The sequence below is a fragment of the Bubalus bubalis genome, chromosome X, assembly GCF_019923935.1.
Source record: "Bubalus bubalis isolate 160015118507 breed Murrah chromosome X, NDDB_SH_1, whole genome shotgun sequence".
Taxonomy (NCBI): Eukaryota; Metazoa; Chordata; class Mammalia; order Artiodactyla; family Bovidae; genus Bubalus; species Bubalus bubalis.
Genome location: NC_059181.1, coordinates 51409857 through 51436410, shown reverse-complemented (window position 1 = coordinate 51436410; position 26554 = coordinate 51409857). Strand labels below are relative to the sequence as shown.

General features: G+C 36.9%; 1 protein-coding gene across 9 annotated transcripts in view; it reads right to left on the bottom strand.

The window, feature by feature from the left end:
* The window catches only part of PHF8 (PHD finger protein 8), a 95559-nt gene that overhangs the window by 12335 nt on the left and 56670 nt on the right, over positions 1-26554 (bottom strand). For 8 of the 9 annotated variants that reach the window (XM_025276827.2, XM_025276819.2, XM_025276823.2 and 5 more), the window contains 5 exons: positions 25287-25465; positions 24915-25000; positions 24300-24433; positions 23373-23686; positions 6941-7036 (listed from right to left, as the gene is read on the bottom strand). In XM_025276827.2, coding sequence (XP_025132612.1) covers positions 6941-7036; positions 23373-23686; positions 24300-24433; positions 24915-25000; positions 25287-25465 — 809 coding nt within the window. The remainder of the gene's footprint in view (positions 1-6940; positions 7037-23372; positions 23687-24299; positions 24434-24914; positions 25001-25286; positions 25466-26554) is intronic. The other variant, XM_025276824.2, reaches the window with a different exon arrangement.

Sequence of the window (26554 nt, the reverse complement as noted above, 5' to 3'; positions counted from 1 at the left end):
TTGAATAAGAATTTGGTATTAAATGATATTAAGAAATAAATGTTACTTTACTCAGGTGTCAAATAATAGTACTATGATTATAGAAGAAAAAGTCATTTTCATAGAGATGAATACTGTACCATTGATATTTAGTATGTCATGATGGAATGACATCAGCAAAAATAGCAGTTAAGGGGTTCCAAAATTTCACTTCTGCATGCACAGGGGCTGTGAGCATAATCTGGAAAGACTTGAGAAATACTAAGTACTCACATGCGGCTGACTTTGAGGCTCTGCAAAGCAGGAAGTGAAGGCTAAGGCAGAGTTGTAAGTTGTCTGCCTGAGTGCTGAAAGTATGTCCCAACATGCACACAGAGCCCTTTGTCAAGCCCTGGAAGATTTATTGGTTCCAGGCATTTAAGGAAATCACCATCCAATTATTAGCTGACCACTAAGCTAACTGAGTAGAAACTTGTACGTTAGTGATTTTTCTGAATAAATTCTGTAAATAAATAACAAGTAGCAACAAAACAAACCCTAGGGATTGAAGTATGGAGTATCTGATTTCCAGAGTTGCTGCCACATTAACTTAAACGTTTAGTTTTCAAAAATATTTAGAAGATATGCAAAGAAACAAGAAAGGGTAGCAACACACAGAGAAAAAGTAACCAAAAAAAACCTCTCCATGACTTTCTAAACAAAGTTCAACCTACTAGACAAGGACTTTATACCACCTATTTCAAACATGTTCAAAAAGGTAAAGGAAATCATGTCTAAAGAACTAAAGGAGAATATGAGAAGGATGTTTCACCAAATAAAGAATACCAAGAAAGGGACAAAACATAAATAGGAAGCAAATGGATATTTTAGAGTTGAAAAGTAACTGAAATGAAAGTTTCACTAGAAGGTTTCAACAATAGATTTGAGTAGGCAGAAGGAAGATTCAGTGATCTTAAAGAGAGGTCATTTGAGATTATCCAGTCTAATGAGCAGAAAGAAAAAAGAATGAGGAAAATGAGCAGAGCCAAAAGGATCTGTGGGATGTGATCAAATTTATCAACATACGCATATAGGAGAGACAAAAAGGAGTGAAAAGACTATTTGAAGAAATAATGGCTGAAACATTCCCAAATTTGATTAAAAAAAGCTAAGCTACATATCCAAGAAGTTCAACAAACTTCATGACAGATAAACTCAAAGAATTTATATATCATAACCAAAGACAGAGGATCTTGAAATCAGCAAAAGAGAAGTGACTCATAAAAGACTTACAGTTTACTGATCATCAGAAACCATGGAGTTAGATAAAAAGCAGTAGGATCACATAATGAAAATGCTCAAAGAAAATCACTGTCAACCAAGAAATCTAAATCCAGCAGAATTATCCTTCAAAAAAGGAGAAATCAGAATATTCCCAAATAAACAAATATAGGACTTCTCTGGTGGTCCAGTGGTTAAAGACTCGACACTTCCAAAGTAGGGGGTCCAAGTTCAATCCCTGGTTGAGGAAGTTTTGCATGCCACACAGTGTGGCCAATAATAATAATAAATGATCACTCTTAAAAAATGGCAAAAAAAATTCCACAGAGTTCATTGCTAGTAGGCCTGCCCTATAAGAAATACTAAAGAGAGCTCTTCAGCTTAAAATGAAAGGACACTATACAGTAAGTCAAATCTGTATGAATAAAATGCACTAGTAAAGGTAACTATATACGTAAATATAAAAGGAAGTAATATAAAAGGAAATATAAACATATTTTTGTTTTATCTCATTTTTTCCTCCTAATTAAAGACTGTTGCATAAAACAATTATTATAACTCTATGCTCATGGCCACACAATTTAGAAAAATGTTATATTTAATTTGTGACAGTAATAACATAAAGGTTAAAGGAATGGAACTAATATACAGCAGCAAAGATTTCATATACCATTGAAATTAAGTTGATGTTAATCTGAATTCAAACTGTATAAATTAAGATATTAATGTTAATCCCTAGAATAATCACTAAAAAAACAACTCAAATATATATAGAAAATAAAAAAATTAAAATGGACACTAGAAAGTAGCTTTTAAACACAAAAGAAGGCAGAAATGAAGAATTGAGGAACAAAACAGAAATAAAACATAGAGAAAACAAACACAGAAATGTGAACCCTACATTGTCAGTTATTACACTGAGTACAAATGAACTAAATTCCCCAGTTAAAAGGCACAGATTGGCACAATGGATAAAAAACCATAATTACTATATGCTGTCTCCAAGAAACACAATTCAGCTTCAAAACTATACTAATATCAGAAAAAATAGACTTAATTGCTTAAGAAAAAGACTGTTACTAGAAACAAAGGACATTTTATAATGATAAAAGGGTCAGTAGATCAAGAAGGTATGAGAACTATAAACACATATGCACTTAACAGCAGAAGCCCAAAATACATGAGGCAAAAACTGACTGAATTGAATGGAGAAACAGATAATTCAACAACAATAGCTAGAGATTTCAATATCCTACTTTCTCTAATGGATAGAACAATTAGACATAAAGTAAGCAAGGAAACAGAAATGTCCTGATGTCTGAAATTTCCCATAAAATGCTTAAAAAAAAAAAGGATGAAGCAAATATAGTAAAACATTAGTTGTTAAATCTCAGTAATAAGTATATGAGTATTCATGATAACCAGCCTAATTCTGTGTATATTTGAAATTTTTCATAGCAAGAATTCTTTAAACACAAAGGAAAAAATATTCACTATTCTTGTAACCATTTATTACAGAAATATAGTATATTTAAATCTTAAAAGGCTAATTTCCTTTCATCATATCTGTTTACTCTCTTAAATTAATTTTAGAATGAGTTCCCCACAAAATTCCATTAGGATTTTGACTTAGGATAGTGTTAAGTATATATATTAATTAAATGACCCTTTATAAAAATCAGTGTTTATAATCAGACACATGCTATAACTCTATTTATTTAGGTCTTCTTATATGTTCCTCCAGTGGCACCCCACTCCAGTACTCTTGCCTGGAAAATCCCATGGATGGAGGAGCCTGGTAGGCTGCAGTCCATGGGGTTGCTACGAGTCGGACACGACTGAGCGACTTCACTTTCACTTTTCACTTTCATGCATTGGAGAAGGAAATGGCAACCCACTCCAGTGTTCTTGCCTGGAGAATCCCAGGGACGGGGGAGCCTGGTGGGCTGCCATCTATGGGGTCGCACAGAGTTGACACGACTGAAGCGACTTAGCATATGTTCCTCAGTAATGTTTTGAAGTTTCTTCACATAAGTCTCACACATATCTTAAGATTATTCTTGGGTATTCTATATAATTGTTGTTATTGTCAATAGGATCTTTTTTCCCCCCTCAGTGTATTGTGGTTATTACTGATAGTGGCAATTCTTGATTCTTAGATATGTGGCTTATATGCAGAGATAACCTAATTTATTAAATTCTCATATTAGTCTTAGTTGTTTTTCAGCTGATTCCCTTATATTTTTCTAGTTATACAGTCATATCATTTCTTTCACTTGTCAAATACTTATTATCTCCCATGTGCCAGGCACTCTGCAAGTTGCTACAGATATGATGATGAGGATTGCCACCCTTACAGTGCCTCATATCATAATTTGGTCTCTTAATTTCTAATAATTATAGTTCTTATTTCTGCTTCATTCCTAATTATGCTGTCTAGAACTTCTACAGCAGTGCTAAATAATAGCAGTGATGATGGGTATATTTGTCTTATTCCTCATTTTAATGAGAAAATCTTTAGTAGACTGCCTCAATCTTTTCTGGGTTAAGAATCTACTTTGAAAATGTGATAAAAGTTATTGGCTTTCTCTTTAGAGAAATATACATGCATATATGCATATTTATATAAAAAATACAGTGGTGTTAATTATCTGCTCTCTGAAAAGGGAAACAATGGATAAGATCACATTTTGACATAGAAATATTCATATTTTTTATGTAGAATGAGGAAAAAGTATCATAAATAAATTATATATATTTGACTACTTCTTATATATAAAGAGGGCCTCTGAAAATCTTGAAGACCTACATGAATAAATGAGAAAAAGTCAGACATGTAATTTACAAAAGAAGAAATTCTAATGCTAATATGAACATATAGGAAATGTCTAATCAAAAAATTGAAATTAAATCGGTGAAATGTTATTGTTTGCCTGTGAATCACCAAAGGTCAAAAAAATACCATAATACAGACTGCTTGTTTTCAACCCAGTATCATTCTCTCTTTCTTGCTTACTAATAAAAAATATAACTTTGTGGAACAACTTAGCTAATTGGTATGTAACTAAAAACTACACTTCCTGGCCTTTTTAGCAGATAACATTGGCCATGACACAATTTCAGCCAAGGAGAATTTTTTTTAAGTAGAACTTAAAACTCCTTGGGGAGGAATGCCCACCAGGCCTAATTCCTTTCTCCTTCTGCTCTTCCTCTTCTTCCTAACTGCAACTCAGACCCTTCCACTGGAGGGGATAAGCACTCACTAAGGATGCCTGAGAGGTTCCTATTACTCATAGGCAAAGACTATTCTTAGCTATATGCTCAATGCCTATGAGGATTCATAAACAAATACTCTCACACATGGCTGGTGGGAGTGTAAACCAGTAAAACCTTTCTGGAAAACAATTTGGTAATACATATCAAGAGCTTTTAAAACATTCATATTAACAAATTATATTGGCAAGAGTGTAGGGAAACAGGCACACTCATGTATTGCTTGTGGGAGTATAAACAATCTTCAACATGTAATTGTTAAATGAGAAAAGTAAAGGCACATAACAGTATATAAGGTATGCTTCCAATTGAGTTAAGGGGTGAAAGAAAATATATACACGCATTTATATGCATAAACTATGTCTAAAAGGATACACATGAAACTGATAACAGCAGTTGACTCCAGGTGGGGAATTGGAAGGCTGTGGAACAGGGGTGGGAGGGAGACTTTTGACTTGGCCCTTCAAGAGTTTCATGGGAATCTATCCTAAAGCATATAAATAGAGACACACTTACATAGAAAAACATTCACTCCAAATGTTATCACTAATTGTAAAAATTTGGCAATTGGCTAAATGTCCCATATTAGAGAGGTTAGGTAAATTAGGTATATTCATGGAATAGAATATTTTGTAGCCATTAAAATACTATTTATAAATAATGGCATAGGGATATGTTTATGATATAATATTTAAAAGGCCAGATACATTTACTGGTTTTCAACTTTTACAGTCAACTTCTAGTCAACATGGAGTATTAATTACAAGACAGTGTTAACAACCGTGACAATATAAACAAAAATATACAGCTTATAGAAGGTTGGAGGAAGAAAAAAAAGAGTAGCAGCATTAATATACACATCTTAGACAGTAGGTAATCAAGAGAGACTGACAAAAGCCAATGGAAGGAGAAATAGAGATTAAGATAATAAATCAAGAAATGGTAGTATAAACCCTATTATCTTGGGTTTTGGACTCAACTACCAGAAAAATGAAAATGACAATGCTGCCTCTCAGGCATGGGATTGGAAGTAGGGAAAGCAGAGGCAGACCACTGCATTTCATCCTAAACTCCTCTGTATTATTTGCTACTAAATATAGACATTATTTTGATTAAAAGGCAAAAAAATTTTAAAACAGGATATATGATTGTGCTTTCAACCATAAAAAGAAAAATGCATAAAAAAAGACAAGAAGGAAATATAGCTGCTTCTGGGTAGCAGAATCATGGGTGATTTCTTCTTTACCCTTTCCTCGATTTACTGTATTTTCCAAATTTTCTATTATGCTAAAAGCCAGAAAGTATAGGAGAAAATAAAATCATAAAAGAGGCCTCAAGGAAGAAAAAAAGAAACATTTGCTGACTGACTCACTAAGAGAACACTTCCCAGGACTGTCCTGCCTGCCCACTCCCCCAATCCTAAGCAACTACCAGAAAGGTCAAACAAGGCCCTTTATTTCCTAGAAAACCACAGGGATACTGCAATGCTAGTACCCTCTATGGCAGACTGTTGCAATAATGGCTCTCAATTTGTTCACATGTCCTTGTATGCAAAGGAAGACACTGCAGCTCCCACTCCCAAGAAACAGAATCTACTTCTCCACTTTTGGAATCAAAGCTTGGCCATGTTACTTGCTTTGACTAATAGGACAATAGAAAACAACACAGCAGAGGCTTATCCTCTCTTGCTCCTGGATACCCTTCTCCTACCATGTGAAAAAGCTTAGGCTGACCTCGTCCTGGTGGGTGAAAGACCCCCTGTTAGGCCCCAGCCACCCCAAATTAGGTCCAAGACACCTGAGGGAGATCTTTTTAGACCATCCAGCCCCAGGCAATCTGGTCCAGAACTAGAATAATAGTTCAACCAATGTACAGAATCATGAGAAACAATCAACTATTGTTGTAAGACACTAAGTTAAAAACCACCTAACCAGTGAGATGAATACAATTGTTTTATTACCCTCTAAATTCCATATTCAACTCAACAATCATTTTTCCTTCCTTCCTCAGAGGTGGACTCTCAGCCAGTACAGGTGACAATCTAAGGAGTCTTGGGCCTTGCAGAACTCAACAGTCAGCAGAATTTCCCTCCTTTGACAACAATATTATTACGAAAAGGCTTGGATGATGGTAGCTGAATGTTCTCAGGAGCCTTTGACTGCTTGCTGAAGTCTGTTCAAGGTCTTCCTCCTTTCATCTCAAGCCATATAATATCAAAAGCAACATGCTCCATTACCTCTGGCTTTGCTGATGTGAGTACATGAACTCTGTGTCTTATTGATCATTTTTGTTCCAGTACCTAACACAGTACCTGGCATACAGCAGATACTCATCAAATAAGTGTCTTCCTATATTAAATGTCCCACCTAGCCAGTCTATCTCCCTCCCAACTGCCCCCACAGAGTTTAAGGACAGAATACTGGATCACCTTTAGGACTCCATGGAGCATCATCTGAATTCTTCTTTTTCTTGTGTCGAGATTTCAAAGCAGGGTCATCATCATCAGACTCCAGGGAAGGGTAAACTGTGTGAGAAGGAAAAGCAGGATAAACTGAGATCTCATCCAGAATAGTGACAACAGAATGATACCTACCTGGGCTCCTCCCACTCCCCTACAAGTGGACCCTTTACTTAATCCATACTCAACTGTAGGAACTCCTGAATACGTCACATACTTTTCAAGTCTTTCTACTTTATACACCCTTACTGCAAATGTTCTTCTCCCAGCATCATCTAACTCTGATTTCACTCGTCCAACAACCATTTAATGAATAACTTCATGAGTTGCTGCTGCTGCTGCTAAGTCGCTTCAGTCGTGTCCGACTCTGTGCAACCCCAGAGACGGCAGCCCACCAGGCTCCCCCGTCCCTGGGATTCTCCAGGCAAGAATACTGGAGTGGGTTGCCATTTCCTTCTCCAATGCATGAAAGTGAAAGTGAAGTCACTCAGTAGTGTCTGACTCTCAGCGACCCCATGGACTGCCACCTACCAGGCTCCTCCATCCATGGGATTTTCCAGGCAAGAGTACTGGAGTGGGGTGCCACTTCAACTTCATGAGTTAATGACCCTATAAAATTCAGCTTTAGATTCACTTCCTAAATAAGCTTTCCCTCTTCTCTGAATCTCTTTCAGATGCCTCCTCAACTCTCCATAGTATCCTGTGTATACCTCTTTTGGAGTTGTTACATAGTATTTAAGAGATAATTAGTAAATCTGCCACCTCTAATTTACTGTGAGGGCAAGGATATGTATTATCTGATTTTAAACTAAGGGAGCCAAACACAATGTAGAGTAGCTGCTCAGTAAGTGTTTGTTAAATTAATGGAAAAAGAAGTGCCTCACACATTCATGCAAAGGGAACAAAAAGACCACTTAGGCTGAACTGGGAACAAGAAACTGGAATTGAATGATGTGAATGACAAAACACACACATATATTTTATCCTATACAAATACATACAAAAACCCAGTTTTATCATATATATACAACATCTATATGATTTAATAGGAAGAAAGTCTAGAAAGGTTCTACTGATGAGGTTACTCTACTGCTGCTAAACCTAAAAGAAAAGCAAAATGAGAGCGAAAATTTCTTCTTAGTGAAAATTTCCTCCTAATTTTCCTATTCCTACTAAGGATCAGCTTCAAACTTCTCTAGAATTCTACTTCATCAGAGAGAGGAATCCACTCTCACAGTTCTTTCCAGATAGGCCTCTCTGTAGGAAAATGAGTCTGTTTTTCAGGCCTTCTTCCTTGAGCAAAGAAGTAAAACCTCTGCCTCCTGACTCATTAAATTTTTAAAAAATTTTATTAATTGTCCCTAGAAAGAAAAGACTACCGGTAACAGAGTTGTTTGACAAAGGTTCCATCCCTACTAGCCTAATGGCTGTCAATGTTGGGTTTGTCGATTATTTCATTGAGTTTGAAAGGTTTTTTCCACCTAAAGGCAAGTAGAAGTGTGGTATGGTAGAAAGACCTCGAGTTTCAGGATTAGACAATTACTTTGAAATTTGGACTGACACACTAGCTCTGTAGCCAAGAACTTCTGTAAGTCTCACTATCTTCAACTATAAAATTGAAATAATAGATGCTACCTGCCTTGCAAAGTTCTGAGGACTGAGAGATCATAGGTATAAAGTAATATACAAAAGGAAATCTACTCTAAGGTTCATGTCTTATTCAAGATGAAATAAAATGTAGATAATAATTCATTTCAGACATTTAAAAAATACAAGTTAAAATATGCATATTAAAAATATGAGGGTAGGAGGAGTGATGCCCCCTCCAAAAATGATGGAATTGGGAGCTCCAAGGATCTGTTGTTTATTGAAGCAACCATTAGGGTGTAAAAAACTTATATAATAAACTTTTGGGTGATTCTGTAATCCAATCAAAAACTTACAACAACAAAAGGAATGTTTAACAAAGAAAAAACCTGCTAAATTAAGGCACTTATAAAAACTCTTTCAGGAAACCTCAGCTGACTGCTGAGGCAATGAAATGGATACTTCAGTGATCACACACAACAAGAACACAGTATTTGCAAAAAATCATTTGTAAAGTCATTAAGTAAATAGATAATTGTAGCTCACAATAAGCAACAACAGTTAATCTCTAGGGAGAAAGGAAAGTATGATTTCCAGTTATCACATTATATTATTCAAAAGGTCCAGGTTTCAACAAAAAAATTTATAAGGCAAGCAGAGAAACAGAAAAGTATGTCCCATTTATAGAAAGAAAATTGATAAAATTTATCCATGAGGAAGCCTGGACATTAGACTTACTATACAAAGACTAAATCAATTGTCTTAAATATGATAAAAAAAATAACCATGTCTCAATTTAACAAGAGACTATCAATCAGGAAATAGAAAATATAAAAAGAAACCAAATAGAAGTTTTGGAGTTGAAAAGTACAATGGCTTGAATAAACAATTCACGAGAGGGATTCAAAAGCAGATTTTGAGTAGGCAAAGACTCAGTAAACATGAAGAAAAAATTATCTAATCTGATGAGCAGAAAGAAAGAAAAAAGAAAAATGAACAGAGGTAAAGGGACTGTTGGGACACTATCAAGCTTAACCAACATATTCATATGGGAGTGTCAGAAGGAGAGGAAAGCACGAAAAAGGCAGAACAACTACATGAAGATACAATGACCAAAAACTTTCCAAGTTTTATGAAATACATGAAAATATACATCTAAGAAACTCAACAAATTCCAAGTAGGATAATCTCAGATATTCACACTGAGATGCATTATATTTAAACTGTCAATAGACAAAGACAAGGAAGAAGAAAATATAGAACTACTTTGTCAAAAGAAAGACAAAGGAGAGGATCTTGAAAGCAGCAAGACAGCACAATAAAACAACCAATTTCTCATCAGAAACAATGAAGGCCAGAAGACAGTGAGATGATATATTTTAAGTGCTGAAAGAAAAAACTGTCAACCAAAAGTATATCCGGAAAAACAATTCTTCCAAAATGAAGGCAAATTAAGACATCTCAAGTAAACAAAGGCTGGGGTAGTCCATTAATAAATCTGCCATTTAAGAAATGCTAAACAAAGTCCTTCAGAGTGAAATAAAAGGACATTTGAGAGTATAGAAAAACATCAATAAAAGCAACTACAGAGGTAAATATAAAAGTCAGTATTGCTGTAGTTGTGATTTCTAACTCTTTTTTTCTACATTATTTAACAGTTCCAATGTATAAAACAGTAACCATAAATCTATGTCAAAAGGATCACAATGTTTATAGATGTGATTTGTGACAAAAATAACATACATGGGTGGGAGAGCTATATAGAAGCAGTCTTTGTATGCTATAGAAGCCGGACTGTATTAATTCAAACTAGATTGTTATAAAGTTAGAATGTTAGTTGTAATCCCCAGGGTAACCACTTTTGAAAACTAAAAAGCATAAAAAAGGAACTGAGTGAGTCAATTTGGTATACCATCCCCCAAATATCAATTAAATATAAAAGAAAGCAGTAACTTAGGAAATGAGGAACAAAAAAATATAAAGACAAATTGAAACAAATAACAAAATAGCATAGGTAAGGGCCTAGATCTGATAGACAGAGTGCCTAATGAACTATGGAATGAGGTTCGTGACACTGTACAGGAGACAGGGATCAAGACCATCCCCATGGAAAAGAAATGCAAAAAAGCAAAATGGCTGTCTGGGGAGGCCTTACAAATAGCTGTGAAAAGAAGAGAAGTGAAAAGCAAAGGTGAAAAGGAAAGATATAAGCATCTGAATGCATAGTTCCACAGAATAGCAAGAAGAAATAAGAAAGCCTTCATCAGCCATCAATGCAAAGAAATAGAGGAAAACAACAGAATGGGAAAGACTAGAGATCTCTTCAAGAAAATTAGAGACACCAAGGGGACATTTCATGCAAAGATGGGCTCGACAAAGGACAGAAATGGTATGGACCTAACAGAAGCAGAAGTATATTAAGAAGAGGTGTCAAGAATACACAGAAGAACTGTACAAAAAAGATCTTCATGACCCAGATAATTACAATGATGTGATCACTGACCAAGAGCCAGACATCCTGGAATGTGAAGTCAAGTGGGCCTTAGAAAGCATCACTACGAACAAAGCTAGTGGAGGTGATGGAATTCCAGTTGAGCTATTTCAAATCCTGAAAGATGATGCTGTGAAAGTGCTGCACTCAATATGCCAGCACATTTGGAAAACTCAGCAGTGGCCACAGGACTGGAAAAGGTGTTTTCATTCCAATCCCAAAGAAAGGCAATGCCAAAGAATGCTCAAACTACCACACAATTGCACTCATCTCACACGCTAGTAAAGTAATGCTCAAAATTCTCCAAGCCAGGCTTCAGCAATACGTGAACTGTGAACTTCCTGATGTTCAAGCTGGTTTTAGAAAAGGCAGAGGAACCAGAGATCAACTTGCCAACATCTGCTGGATCATGGAAAAAGCAAGAGAGTTCCAGAAAAACATCTATTTCTGCTTTATTGACTATGCCAAAGCCTTTGACTGTGTGGATCACAATAAACTGTGGAAAATTCTTCAAGAGATGGGAATACCAGACCACCTGACCTGCCTCTTGAGAAATCTGTATGCAGGTCAGGAAGCAACAGTTAGAACTGGACATGGAACAACAGACTGGCTCCAAATAGGAAAAGGAGTGCGTCAAGGCTGTATCTAGTCACCCTGTTTATTTAACTTCTATGCAGAGTACATCATGAGAAACGCTGGGCTGGAAGAAGCACAAGGTGGAATCAAGATTGCCGGGAGAAATATCAATAACCTCAGATATGCAGATGACACCACCCTTATGGCAGAAAGTGAAGAGGAACTCAAAAGCTTCTTGATGAAAGTGAAAGCGGAGAGTGAAAAAGTTGCCTTAAAGCTCAACATTCAGAAAACGAAGGTCATGGCATGCGGTCCCATCACTTCATGGCAAATCGATGGGGAAACAGTGGAAACAGTGTCAGACTTTATTTTTCTGGGCTCCAAAATCACCGCAGATGGTGACTGCAGCCATGAAATTAAAAGACGCTTACTCCTTGTAAGGAAAGTTATGACCAACCTAGATAGCATATTCAAAAGCAGAGACATTACTTTGCCAACAAAGGTCCATCTAGTCAAGGCTATGGTTTTTCCTGTGGTCATGTATGGATGTGAGAGTTGGACTGTGAAGAAGGCTGAGCTCTGAAGAATTGATGCTTTTGAACTGTGGTGTTGGAGAAGACTCTTGAGAGTCCCTTGGACTGCAAGGAGATCCAACCAGTCCATTCTGAAGGAGATCAGCCCTGGGATTTCTTTGGAAGGAATGATGCTAAAGCTGAAACTCCAGTACCTTGGTCACCTCATGCGAAGAGTTGACTCACTGGAAAAGACTCTGATGCTGGGAGGGATTGGGGGCAGGAGGAGAAGGGGACGACAGAGGATGAGATGGCTGGATGGCATCACTGACTCGATGGATGTGAGTCTGAGTGAACTCCGGGAGTTGGTGATGGACAGGGAGGCCTGGTGTGCTGTGATTCATGGGGTTGCAAAGAGTTGGACACGACTGAGCGACAACTGAAGTCCTTCCGTATCAGAAATCACTTTAATTGTAAATGGTTTAAACTCACTCTTCAGGACTTCTCTGGTGGCGTACTGGGTAGGAATCCGCCTGCCAATGCAGGGGACACAGGTTTGCTCCCTGGTCTGGGAAGATTCTACATGCTGCAGTGTGGCTAAGACCATGCACCACAGACCCTGCACCGCAACTACTGAGCCTGCAAGTCACAGCTATTGAGCCCGCATGCTGCAACTACTGAAGCCTGCATGCCTAGAGCCCATGATCTGCAACAAAATAAGCCACCACAATGAGAAGCCCACACACCACAATGAAGAGTAGCCTCACTCACTGCAACTGGAAAAAGCCCGCACAAAGCAACAAAGACACACTGCAGCCAATAAATAAAATTAGTAAAAAAAAAAATTCACCCTCCAAAAGGCAAAGAAAGATAGACTCGGTCAAAAACAGGATTCAACTGTATACTACATATGAGAGATTCACATTAGGTCCAAAGAAACAATTAGGTTGAAAGTGAAAGGATGGAAAAAGGTATCCCATGCCAACAGTAACCAAAAAGAGAGCTAGGGTATCTATACTAATATCTGGCAAAATAGAATTTAAGTACAAAATTGTTACAGGAGATAAGGAAGGGTATTACATAGTAATAAAAAGGTCATTCAACCAAAAACATATAAAGCAAATATTGACATACTTGAAGAGAGAAACAGTTCTATAATAATAGTTGGCAACTTCAAAACCTTACTTTCAACAGTGAATAAGACATCCAGATAGAAGATCAATAAAGAAATGGAATACTTGAACAACACTATAAGTCAACTAGACCTAACCAACAAATACAGAAAACTTCACCCAAAAACAGCAAAATATACATTTTCCTCAAGTATACATGGATTATTCTCCAGGATAGACCATAATTTAGCCTACAAGTCTCAATAATTTAAAAGAATAAAATCATATGAAGTATGTTCTCCAAAAGCAATGGAATAAAACTAGGAATCAGTAACAGAACTGGAAAATTTATAAACTGGTGAAAATTGAGCAATATTCTCTGAAAAAAATCAATAGATCAGAGGGAAAAAATCAAAAGTTGATTTTTAAAAACTCTGAGAGGAAGGAAAACCAAAACACAAAACTTATGGGATACAGCAAAAGCAGTGCTCAGAGAGACATTTATGTGTGTAAATGCTTACAATATTAAAAAAGAAGAAAGATATCAAATCAGTAACCTAATTTTACACCTTAAGAAACTAGAAAAAGAACAAACTAAATCTGAAACTAACAGAAGGAAGGGAATAATAACGATCTGAGCAGAGATGAGTGAAATGAAAAAAGAAAAACAGAATCAACAAAATCAAAATTTGGTTGCTTGAAAGATAATCAACAAAATATGCACATATTTAGCTAGACTAACAAAGAAGAAGAAAGAGAAGACAAAGATACTTGAAATGAGAAATGAAAGTGGGGACATTACTGCAAACTTTACAGAAATAAAAAGGATTATAAGAGAATACTATGAACTGTATGCTAACAAATTAGATAAACTATACAAAATGACAAATTCCTAGAAGCACACAAATCACCTAAACTGACTGAAGAAGTGGAAAATCTGAACTCATGTATATTAAGTACAGAGATTGAATAAAAAATCAAAAAGCTTCCAACAAAGAAAAGTTAAGGTTATTTGATGGTTTCACTGGTGGTTTCTCAGTTCAGTTCAATTCAGTTCAGTCATTCAGTCCTGTCTGACTCTTTGCAACCCCATGGATTACAGCACTCCAGGCTTCCCTGTCCATCACCAACTCCCGGAGCCTATTCAAACTCATGTCCATTGCGTCAGGGATGACATCCAACCATCTCATCCTCTGTCATCCCCTTCTCCTCCCGCCTTCAATCTTTCCCAGCATCAGGGTCTTTTCCAATGAGTCGGTTCTTGGCATCAGGTGGTCAAAGTATTGGGGTGTCAGCTTCAGCATCAGTTCTTCCAATGAATATTCCAGACTGACTTCCTTTAGAATTGACAGGTTGGATCTCCTTGCAGTCCAAGGGACTCTCAAGAGTCTTCTCTAACACCACAGTTCAAAAGCATCAATTCTTCAGTGCTCAGCTTTCTTTATAGTCCATCTCTCACATCCATACATGACATTTAATGATTTCAATCCCTGTCAAACTCTTTCAAAAAACAGAAGAGGAGAGAACACATGCCAACTCATTCTATGCGATCCTGATACCAAAGCCAGAAAAAAGATACTACAGGAAAGGGAAACTACACATTAATATGCTTTACGAATACTGATGTAAAAATCCTCAACAAAATACTAGCAAACCAAATTCAGCAGCCTATTAAAATAATTATACGCTATGACCAAGGGGGATTTATCCCAGGAATGCAAGAGTGGTTCAACGTAAGAAAATCAAACAACCTAAATGTCCATCAATAGACAAATGAATAAAGAAAATGTGATACACACACATACACATACAAATGAATGAATACTACCCAGCCAAAAAAAGAAAGAAATCCTACCATATGTGAACTGAAGGGCATTATGCTAAGTGAAATAAGTCAGATAGAGAAGGGCAAATAATATATGATCTCACTTACATGTGGAACCTGAAAAAGAAATCCCAAACTCATAGAAAAAGAGATCAGATTTGTGGTTACCAGAGGCAGCAGGTGAGGAGTAAGGAAATTGGATGAAGGTGGTCAAAGGCACAAATATCCAGTTATAAATAAATAATGTATAAAGTAACTTCAGACCAAGGAAAATTAGCAGGGATGAAAAGGGATAGAAAACAATGATAAGATGGTAAACATAATGACAAGAAAACAAAGCAATCTTTAAATGTGGATGCACCTAACATCAGAGCTTCCAACTGTACAATGCAAAAACTGATGGAACTAAAAAGGGAAATAGATAAATTCTCAATTATGCTTGGAGACTTCAACACATCTCTCTCAGTAATCAAGAAAATAAGTAGATGAAAAATTAGCAAAGATATAGATTATCACTAATCAAACATGATTAAATTGAAACTGATAGAATATTCAACCCAACAGTAGCAGAATACACATTCTTCTCAAGTTTACAACACAAAATTATCAAGATAGACTAAATCCTATGTGAAAAAAACAAATCTTAATAAATTTTAAGTGAAACCAAAAACTGTTCTTTGAAAAGATCAAATTGATAAGATGCCAACAAGAATGACAATAAAAGATACAAATTACTAACATTAAGTATAAAAATGAAAAAAATAACATCAAATTAAAAATATCACTAAAGACCTCACGGACACTAAAAGGATAATAGAGGAAAACTACAAACAACTCTATGCTCATAAATTCTACAACTTAGCTAAAATGGACCAATTCCTTGAATACCACAAACTATCAAAACTTACCCAAGACAAAATAGAAAATCTGAATAATTCTATATCTACCAAAGAAAATAAATCCATAGTTAAAACATAAAAAGAAATCCCTAGGCCTAGGTGGTTTCACTCAAAAATTCTACTAAACATTATTTAAAACCCACTAATTCTACATTATCTCTTCTAGAAAATATAGGAGGAACATTTCCTAACTCATTCTTTGAGGCCAGCACTGATTGCCCTGATACCAAAACTAAAATATAAGAAAAAAAAATTATAGACCAATATCCCTCATGAACAAAGACACAAAAATCCTCAGTGAAATACTAGTAAATCAAATCCAATAATATATAAAAAGAATAATACATCATTAGCAATTAAGGTCTATCCTGTGATTTCAATTCTGTGATATTTGAAAATCAATCAATGTAACCTACAATCTTAACAGATTAAATGAATAAAACAACATGATTATATCCATTGGTGGAATAAACACATTGGGAAAATTCAACACTCATTCATTAAAAAAAAAAAAAAAACTCAGCAAAAAAGGAATGGAAGTGAACTTCCTTACCTTGATAACCTACACAGATAACACCATATTAGTGAAAAGATGATTTCTCCCTTAGATTGGAAACAAGGCAAGGGTGTTAGTTCACTCTCACCACATTGTGCTTGAAAATCGTAGCCAGAGCAAAAAGGCAAGAAGGAAAACAAAGATTGGAAAGAAAGGAATAAAACTGTCCCTACTTGCACATGACATGATCACAATCATCTAGACAAAAAAATACAAAGAATATACCAAAAAAGAAGCTATGACAAACCTAGACAGCATATTAAAAAGGAGAGACATCACTTTGTCAACAAAGGTTGCATAGTCAAAGCTATGATTTTTCCAGTAGTCATGTATGGATGTGAGTTGGACTGTGAAGAAAGCTGAGCACCGAAGAATTGATGCTTTTGAACTGTGGTGTTGGAGAAGACTCTTGAGGGTCCCATGGACTGCAAGGAGATCCAACCAGTCCATCCTAAAGGAGATCAGTCCTGGGTGTTCATTGAAAGGACTGATGCTAAAGCTGAAACTCCAATACTTTGGCCACCTCATGTGAAGGGTTGACTCATTGGAAAAGACTCTGATGCCGGGAGGGATTGCGGGCAGGAGGAAAAGGGGACGACAGAGGATGAGATGGCTGGATGGCATCACTGATTCAATGGATATGAGTCTGAGCAAACTCCGGGAGACAGTGAAGGACGAGGAAGCCTGGCATGCAGTAGTCCATGAAGTCACAAAGAGTCAGACATGACTTAGTGACTGAACAACAATTCCAAAAAACTTCCTAGAATTAATAAGTGAGTTTACCAAGGTTGCAGGATATAAAGTCAATATAAATCAATCATATTTAAATACACTTGTTCAGTTGCTAAGTCGTGTCTTTGTGTTTTATATACATATATATATATACATACACACACACACACATATATTACACTAGCAATAAACAATTAGAAACCAAGGGTTTAAAAAGGTACCATTTACAGTATTTGCAAAAAAAATACAGAACTCAGGGATAAATCTAATAAAAAAAAGCATATGCAGGATCTGTATGCTGAAAACTATGAAACGCTGATGAAATTTTTCAAAGAGTAAATATGGAGGAACATATCATGCACACAAATTAGAAGATTCAATATATCTAAGGTGACAATTCTCTTGCAGTCCTTGTGTAAAATGTTTCAGTGGTCCCTCAAAGAGTTAAACACAGAATTACCATAGGACTGAGTAATTCTACTCCTGGGTATATGTCCAAGAGAAATGAAAACATGTGCCCATACAGAAACATGCACACAAACATCTATAGCAGCGTTATTCATAACAGCCAAAAGGTGGAAATAACTCAAATGCCTATCTGCAGATGAATGGATAAACAAATGTAGTATATCCATACAATGAAATACTACTTAACCATAAAAAGGAACAAAATACTGATACATCCTATAACTTGGATAAACCTTAAAAACATTATGGTAAGTGAAAGAAGCCAGACACAAAAGATCACATACTATATGATTACTACTATATCATATATCCATAACAGGCAAATCCATATGGACAGAAAGCAGATTAGTGGTTACCAGGGGATGAGATGAGTGGGGACATGGGACACAATTATTTAATGGATCCAGGATATTTTTCTGGGGCCACGAAAATATATTGGAAACAGAGAGAGGCTGTGGTTGCACCACACTGTGAATGCACTAAATATCACTGAATTGTAAACTTTAAAATGTTTATAATTATATATTTCATGTTTAATTATATATACATATATATATGTTTAGCTATATATTTCACCTTGATAAAAAATAAAGATCACAATTCTCTCTGAATTGATCTATATAGTTAACATAATTCCAACCAAAACCCTAGCAGAAATTGTTGTAGATTCAGACAAACTGACTCTTACATTTTATGGAAAGAAAAAATTGAAGATGTCGTATTACTTGATTTTAAGAATTACTATAGGGCTTCCCTGGTGGTCTAGTGGTTAAGAATCTGCCCACCAATGCAGGGGACACAGGTTTGACCCCTGGTTAGGGAAGATCCCACAGGCCGCGGAGCAACTAAGCCCAGGTGCCACAACTATTGAAGTCTGCGCACCTAGAGCCAGTGCTCTGCAACAAGAGAAGCCACCTCAATGAGAAGCCAGCACACCACAACAAAGAGTAGACCCAAATCTCCACAACTGGAGAAAGCCTGTATACAGCAACGAAGACCCAGTGCAGCCAAAAATAAATGAATCTTAAAAAAAAAAAAAGAATTACTATAAAGCTTCAGCAATCAAGACAGTGAAGTTTTGACAAAGGGATTGATAACATAGATCAATGGAAAAGAACAAATCAGAGACAGAACCACACAAATATGGTCATTCCACTTTTGACAAAGGTACAAATGCAAGTTAATAGAAAAATAAAAATTAAAAATCTTCTTTTCAAGAAATGGTGTTGGAACAAGTGGACACCCATATGCCAAAAAAAGGTTCACCCAACCTAAACATCATATGTTATGTGAAAATTTAGTCAAAATGGAACACAGATAGAAATGCAAAACCTAAAACCATACAGTTGTTGATAAAACCTAATTCCACTCCAGATTTTAAAACAAACAAAAACCTCTCTAACTAGATAGAGACTCCCCTGAACTTCATGAGAGTAGTCTACGGGAGACCTACAGAGCCCTATATATTGATTGGATAAACACTGGCAACATTACCTGTAAAGTCAGAAACAACATAAGGATGCCTCTACCACCTGTAATAAAACTAGGAAAATCTAGAGGTATAAATACCAGAAAGAAAGGGGGTGTTATGGGATAACTGTGTCCTCCCTCCAAAATTCGTATGTTGAATTCCTAACTCTTAGTACTTCAGACTATGACTGTATTTGGAGATAAGGCTTTGAAAGAGGTAATTAGATTAAAATGAGGCCACTAGGGTGGGCCCTAACCCAATCAGACTGCTCCCTTTTTAAGAAGAGATTGGGATATACAGAGGGACAATAGGAGCCTGTATGCATAGGGGATCACCTCGTGAAAATGTAGCAAGAGGGAGATCATCTGCAAGCCAAGGTGAGTCCTCAGGAGAAAGCAACTCTGCTAATAATTTGATCTTGAATTTCTAGCCTCAAGAAATGTGAAAAGAATAATTTCTATTGTTCTGTGGGCTTCCCTGGTAGCTCAGCTGGTGAAGAATCCACCTGCAATGCAGGAGACCCTGGTTCAATTCTTGGGTCAGGAAGATCTCCTGGAGAAGGGATAGGTTACCTACTCCAGTATTCTTGGGCTTCCTTGTTGGCTCAGATGGTAAAGAACCTACCTGTAATGTGGGAGACCTGGGTTTGATCCCTGGGTTGGAAAGATTCCCTGGAGAAGGGGACGGCTACCCAGTCCAGTATTCTTGCCTGGAGAATTCCATGGAGAGAGGAGCCTGGCAGGCTACAGTCCATGGGATCGCAAAGAGTTGGACATGACTGAGCAACTTTCACTTCACTTCACTTCCAGCCATCCAGTCTGTGGTATTTTGTTATGGCAGCCCTAGCAAACTAAGATAGGGGACATAGATCACCTACTTCAAGAGCCCAAGACAATTACCTGAAAAACTAAACTAACAGAACTAACAAGAGTATAGTAAGGTAACACAGGAACAATATAGAAAAATCAACTATTTTTCTGCATACTAGCAAAAGCCAATTGGAAAATATGATAGATAAAAAGTGCCATTTCCAATGGGAACCAAACTATAAAATAAAATACATTGTAATAAACTGAAGAAGAGATATATAAGAAAGACTGAATAGAGATAGACCGTGTTTGAAGACAAAAGGACAAGATGGCCTGTTTTGTGACTATTCAAAGGTAAATGGCAGAATGACAGCAATGTCATCTAGAAGTTGCACTGGTTCAAAAGCAATTTTCCCTGGCATGTTGTTTTTAACCAATCAGTGGTAAGTTTTCTCACATTTCAGAGAAAACCTATATATGAAGATCTACATATAAAAGCTAAAAATCCTACAACAGTGCCTCCTATCAGGAAGGGCAAATGGTGGCTTTGTTTTCTACAAAATTAAGTGCCAGTGGGCGAGGAGGATGGTGGAAAGTGTACATGAAGAAGTTGTGAAGACACTTCTCCCTGTGAGACTGCTGATGACTAGGCTCTAGATCAGATTTTAATTTAATGAAGTTGCTATCTATCTTGAGCAAATACCCTCAAGAACCTACTTCTAAAAGAAGCCCAGGCAGAGTTTAAGGCTACAAAGGATCCACTGATTACCCAGTACAGTACTGGGTGCAAATGCAAATGGGTTCAAATTGGGCAAGGATTACTTAAGGTAATCTTATTAAGGTTAGTTCCCCTAACCCTAATCCTATTGGTCAATATGATTGCTAAAGGTAGGATGAGTAGCCAGGGAAACTTGGCAACAAATTAAGACTAATCACAGTTCAACCCAGACATAATGGGCTTGCTGAACATCCTTGTTCTCCTTAGGTCCAAAGCAAGTTCTGCAGAGGGGATCTGCTCTACCAGACACAAGGCCTGTAGTAACTAACCTATGAGGTAGTGCCACAGGAATGGACAAATTGGTTTTATGGAACAGAGTATTATTAATAACATCTAACACACAGCACTTATTATGTGCTGGGCAATATTCTAATTGCTTTACGTATAATTCATTTATTCCTCACAACAATCTAAGAGGTAAGTACTATTATCACAGAGAAGTTAATTAGCTTGCCCAAAGTAATATAGCTATTTAGCAATAGAACTGGAAATAGAGCAGAAAAACAAATTCAGGGAATTCCTTGAAGTCCAGTGGTTAGGACTCTGTGCTTTTACTGATGAGGGTATGGGTTCAATCCCTGATCAGGGAACTAAGATCCCACAAGCCACTCAGCACCCCATCCCCTAAAAAAAAAAAAAAAAAAGGAAAGAAATCCACACATATAAGGAAATTTAGTTTAAGACAGAAGAAGAGCTTCAAATCAGGGGATAATTGATGAACTAGTCAATAAATGGTTATTGGGGCAAATGACTATCCGTGTGGAAAATAATAAGTTAGAGTCTTACCTCCCACAATTCATAAAACTTAATTCCAGAAAAAATAAAATTTTAACTTCTATATACTTTTTAGGTGAAAATATAAGAAATTTTCTTACCAAAACATAAAATACAAAATGTTGACAAAGACGACTATGTAAAAACTGAAATCTACTACACACTAAGATACCATAAGTAAAATTAAAATACAAGCAAGAGACTAAAAAAAAACTCCAACAAATTGAGAATATATAAAGAATTCTTATAAATCAATAAGAAAAACTAACATTCTAACAATGAGTGAATAACTGAGTAATTAATTCACAGGAAAGGAATAAGCACAAGTCAATAAACATATAAAACAAACTGTGACACCAGTTTTTGCCATCAGATTGGCAAAAATTAAAAATTACCACTGTTGGTAAGGCTGTAGGGAAACAGGTATTTCTCATACACTGCTCATATACTGACCCTTGTGGAGGGAATTCAGCACCATTAACATTTATTTTGTATATACCCTTCAACTCAGCAGGTCTAGCTACTTTAGAGAAATGCTAACTGGCACATGAAAACAAAAGGTTATTTACAAGAATTTTCATAACACTAAAAATTAGAAATAACCTAAATGTTAACCAGTAGGGGACAGTTAAACAAATGATGGTACACCTATGCTTCAGACTACTATGCAGCATGTAGATCTCAATGCATTGATGAAGTAGACCTCTACATACTGATGTTGAAAGAAATCCAAGCAAGTTGTAGAACCACATACACAAAAACAAAACTATACCTCTATTTATGTCTACAAATGGGTATAAACACAAAAAATTAAAAGGTATACTTCAAACTGATAATAAATGTTACCTCTGGATAACTTCCTCAGAGAGGGGAGAATGTTAGTCAAAGGGAATTTTTGCTTTCTCTGTCCTACTTTTGGTCATCAAGGATTACTTTTTAAAATAATGTTAAAACGAAAACCTACAACTCAGTTGCACTATAAAAAAAGTGTTTTATACACTGCATACTCAATACATTTTAGTTTAAAAAAGGAGTCATCTATTAAATGTGAAAAGCCCACTAAAAAGTCATATACCTTTGCAAGAGATGAACTGAACAACACATAACACAAATGATACAGGTAATGGAAGTAAAGGGGCTTCCCTTGTGGCTCAGTGATAAAGAATCCATCTGCCAATGCAGGAGATGTGGATTCAATCCCTGGATAGGGAAAGTCCGCTGGAGGAGGAAATGGCAACCCACTCCAGTATTCTTGCCTGGGAAATCCCATAGACAGAAAAGCCTGGTAGGCTACATTCCATGGGGTCGCAAAGAGTCGGACACGACTGAGCAACTAAACAACAACAAGTGGAAGTATAATAGGCAAAAGGGAAAAAAGAGTCACCTGCAGTGATAACTGGACAATGCTAAAAATGGATAATAGCTACCATTAAAAAAATTATTTATTTAAATTTGGCTGCACTGGATCTTCGTTGTGGCAGGCGAGATCTAACTTCCTGACCAGGGATTGAGCTCAGGCCCCCTGCACTGGGAGCACGGAGCCTTAACCACTGAACCACCAGGGAAGTCCCTATAATAGCTATCATTTTTTGAGGGCCTCCCATAAGCAAGACACTGTGCCAGGTAGTCTGTACATCAACTTGTAAGATATTCCCATTTTACAGATTAAGAAAATACAGCACAGAGAAACTGAGTATCAGGCTTATGGCCAGGCCTTTGCTCACTACAGACTGTCCTGGACTGGATTTGGGATTGAGATTGGGGCTAGGGGGAGCCCTCCTAGCCTTGACTCCAGTGCTCAGCTGCCCTTACTATACTCTGCATCCTTGAAGCATGCTCCCAAGCTGTCCTGTTCATCAAGACTGGCGTTCTCCTCTTCCTCCTCGCTTTCGGTTTTCCAGTAGGCTGGCCGCTTGATGGGCCGCTTCCCTGGGGTGCGCTGGGAAGCAGGACTGCTAGACATTGTGCCCAGCCCACTGTTGGAGCTCGTGCTGCTTCGGTCCTGCCCTCCGGTCCACCAGGCCTGCAGGCTGGAGGTAGCTGGTGAGGATGATGAGGACTGCAGGTTGGCCATGCACAGCATGCCCTGGATAGCCTCCTGAGTGCTGGGAGAGGCAGGAGCCTCACTGTAAGGGACAGAAAAGAAATGCTGAAGGAGTTTCTCTAGTTGTCAGAGGAAACTAGTCATCAGAATAGTCAGGGAGGAGGGACAAGAGCTGCCTGGGTCAAGATAGGAACAAGCACGAGAGAATCATCCCAAGTGAAAAACTAGAAACAAAACTAAAGATCAAAATAGTATCAAAGACTATTTCCATAAAAAGGCCAGTGCTTCTTGACTGAAGTCTCTCCATAGACAGCAGGCAAAGTGGCAAGAACAAGGGTGCACCTCCCTTCCTATTCGCACAGGCCGCATTCTTTTTTTTTAAAGAAAAAAAAAAAAAAAAAAAAAAACAAGATCCAGAAAAGGCCCAGTTCTCTTTTCATGCCTCTTCTGACTTCCAAAGAACCCCAGACTCACTGCCCTTGAAGTCTGTACATCCTTTCTAAGTCATATCTTAAATATCTCAGGACAGATTTCATGTCTACTTTATTCTTTCAGCCCAAATGCCCTGGATAATTCTTTGTCCCTTTAAAATGACTCAATTAATACCTACTGATTGGCTGACCTAGCCAAAGGTGGCAGGTGGGGGTGTGTGTTGTCTGATCACCTAGAAAGGGGAGAACAAAGCCAGTACTCACGTGAGGGCAGCATAGTCAGGTCCCCCCACCTGCCTGCTGGCCTTGAGCAGATCAAGAATTCCACCGGCTCCACTCCCATTTCCAAGCTTGCCTTCGACCCCTTCTATAAGGTCCTCATCTGTTGTATAGTCCTCCTGTTGGAGAAAAGGGGTATCACCTCAGCTGCCCAGGCCCTAATATATGGTTGACACTAATATCTTCTGAGCACCAAGTATCTACCAAGTACTAAGCAGAATATTTGTTTTTTCATCTTAGTCTCTGAAGCATCTTTGTGAGGCAAGTACTAACTCCCATTTTACAGATAAGGAAACTAAGGCTCAGTGAAGTTAAATATGTATGTAAAGTCACAATCAGATATTCCAAATCAGATACTCTTTCTGCTACATCACACTGCCTTTTAGTCTACTCTATATTAAAGATTTTTTAAATATTTCAACTAAAGTATAATCTTCCATTTATATATTCAGGAGCACTTAGCATACAATCTTTCACTTTATAAATATTTTAGGAACTGAATGCATAGGATGTCTCCCCCAACCTCAACTAAAATGACAAATCATATTCTGGTTCTGTAACCAGAACAAGCAGAAGATAAGAAACAGGGAAGGCTCCTACCTCAATGTCAAACTCAACTTCTCCTGGTTCACGAACTCGATTGGGGTCCGAGCAAGGCTTCGCACGAGGCAGCTTTCGGGGAAATTCTAGAAAGCAACAGAATGTACTTACCATGAAGCTAAGGTTAGTATCTGAGCCAAATATCCAGGAGAAAGAGAATAAAACTATAATTTTCCTGAAAGTAATGACCACAGATAAGTAATTTAGGGAGGTAAGGAATTAGTTCATAAATTAATCTCTAGAGCAAAGAAAGCCTACAGAGCTGGTAAATCAGAAAGTCAACAAGCTCAGGCCTAAGGTCCCAAGTCTACTGAAGGGACCAAAACCAAACTGAAATGGGCAGGGCAAGACAGAAAAAGAACAAATACATACTTGGTCTTATTAACAGGGTCGCCTTCTCCTTTCCCAGTCTCTCATCAATCTGCAGTTCATCATCTGAATCCAAGTCCAATTCATCCTCCATCACCTGTTCTGACACCACCCTAGCCTTGTCTGCCTTCTTCACGATCTTTGCTCGCCGAGACTTAGATAAGCTCTTCACCTTCTTGGTACTGGAGAGAGAGTGAAGGAGAACATAAAAACAGTCTCACACAAAGGCAATTCTCTCCAAATTGTTCTATAGATTCAATGCAATCCTATCTAATGCATCTAGTTTTGTGGAGATTAATAAACTGATACTAAAATGTATATGGGCATACAAAGGCTATGTACATGGCCAAAACAATTTCAAAAAAGAACAAAGTTGGAGGACTTATACTACTCAATTTAAAAATTTACTATAAAGCTACAGTAATCAAGGTAGTATGATATTGGCATAAGGATAAAAATGAATGGAACAGAACCGTGAATTTAGACCTAAACCCTTAAATTTATAGTCAATTGATTTCTGACAAAGGTGCTTAGGCAATTCAGTGGAGAAAGAACAGTCTTTTTAACAAATGATGCTGAAATAAGTGGATATTACATGCAAAAAAATGAATGTGAACTCTTACCTTATATCACACACAAAAATTAACTAAAAATGGATCATATATCTAAATGTAAAAGCTAAATCTATAAAACTTCTAAAAGAAAACGTAGGAAAATATCTTGTGGCCTGGGATTAGGTAAAATTCAAAACATTTGTGCTTCAAAAGATACCATTAAAAAAGAAAAGACCAGCCACAGACTGGGAGAAAATATTTGTAAATCATTTATCTGGAAAAGGATGTGTATCCAGAATATTTAAATAACTCTTAGAACACAACAAAGACAAAACGAATTAGAAAGTAAGTAAAAGATCTGAATAGACATTTCTCTAAAGTTGATACATAAATGTCCAATAATCACACCAAAAGATGCTCAACATCATTAGTCATTAGGGAAATGCAAATTAAAACCACAATAAGATACCACTTTACATCCATCAAAATGGCTACAATAAAAAAGATGGGCAATAATAAGCATTAGATAATATATGGAAAAACTCATAATTGCTGGTGGGGGTGTAAAATGGTAGATGCTTTGGGATAAATTTTGGCAGTTACTTAGAAAGCTAAACAGAGTTACCATATGACCCTAAATTTTATTTCTAAGTGAGAAAAAAAAAACATTTCCACACATAAACTAGCATACAAATGCTCATGAGCACCATTATTCAT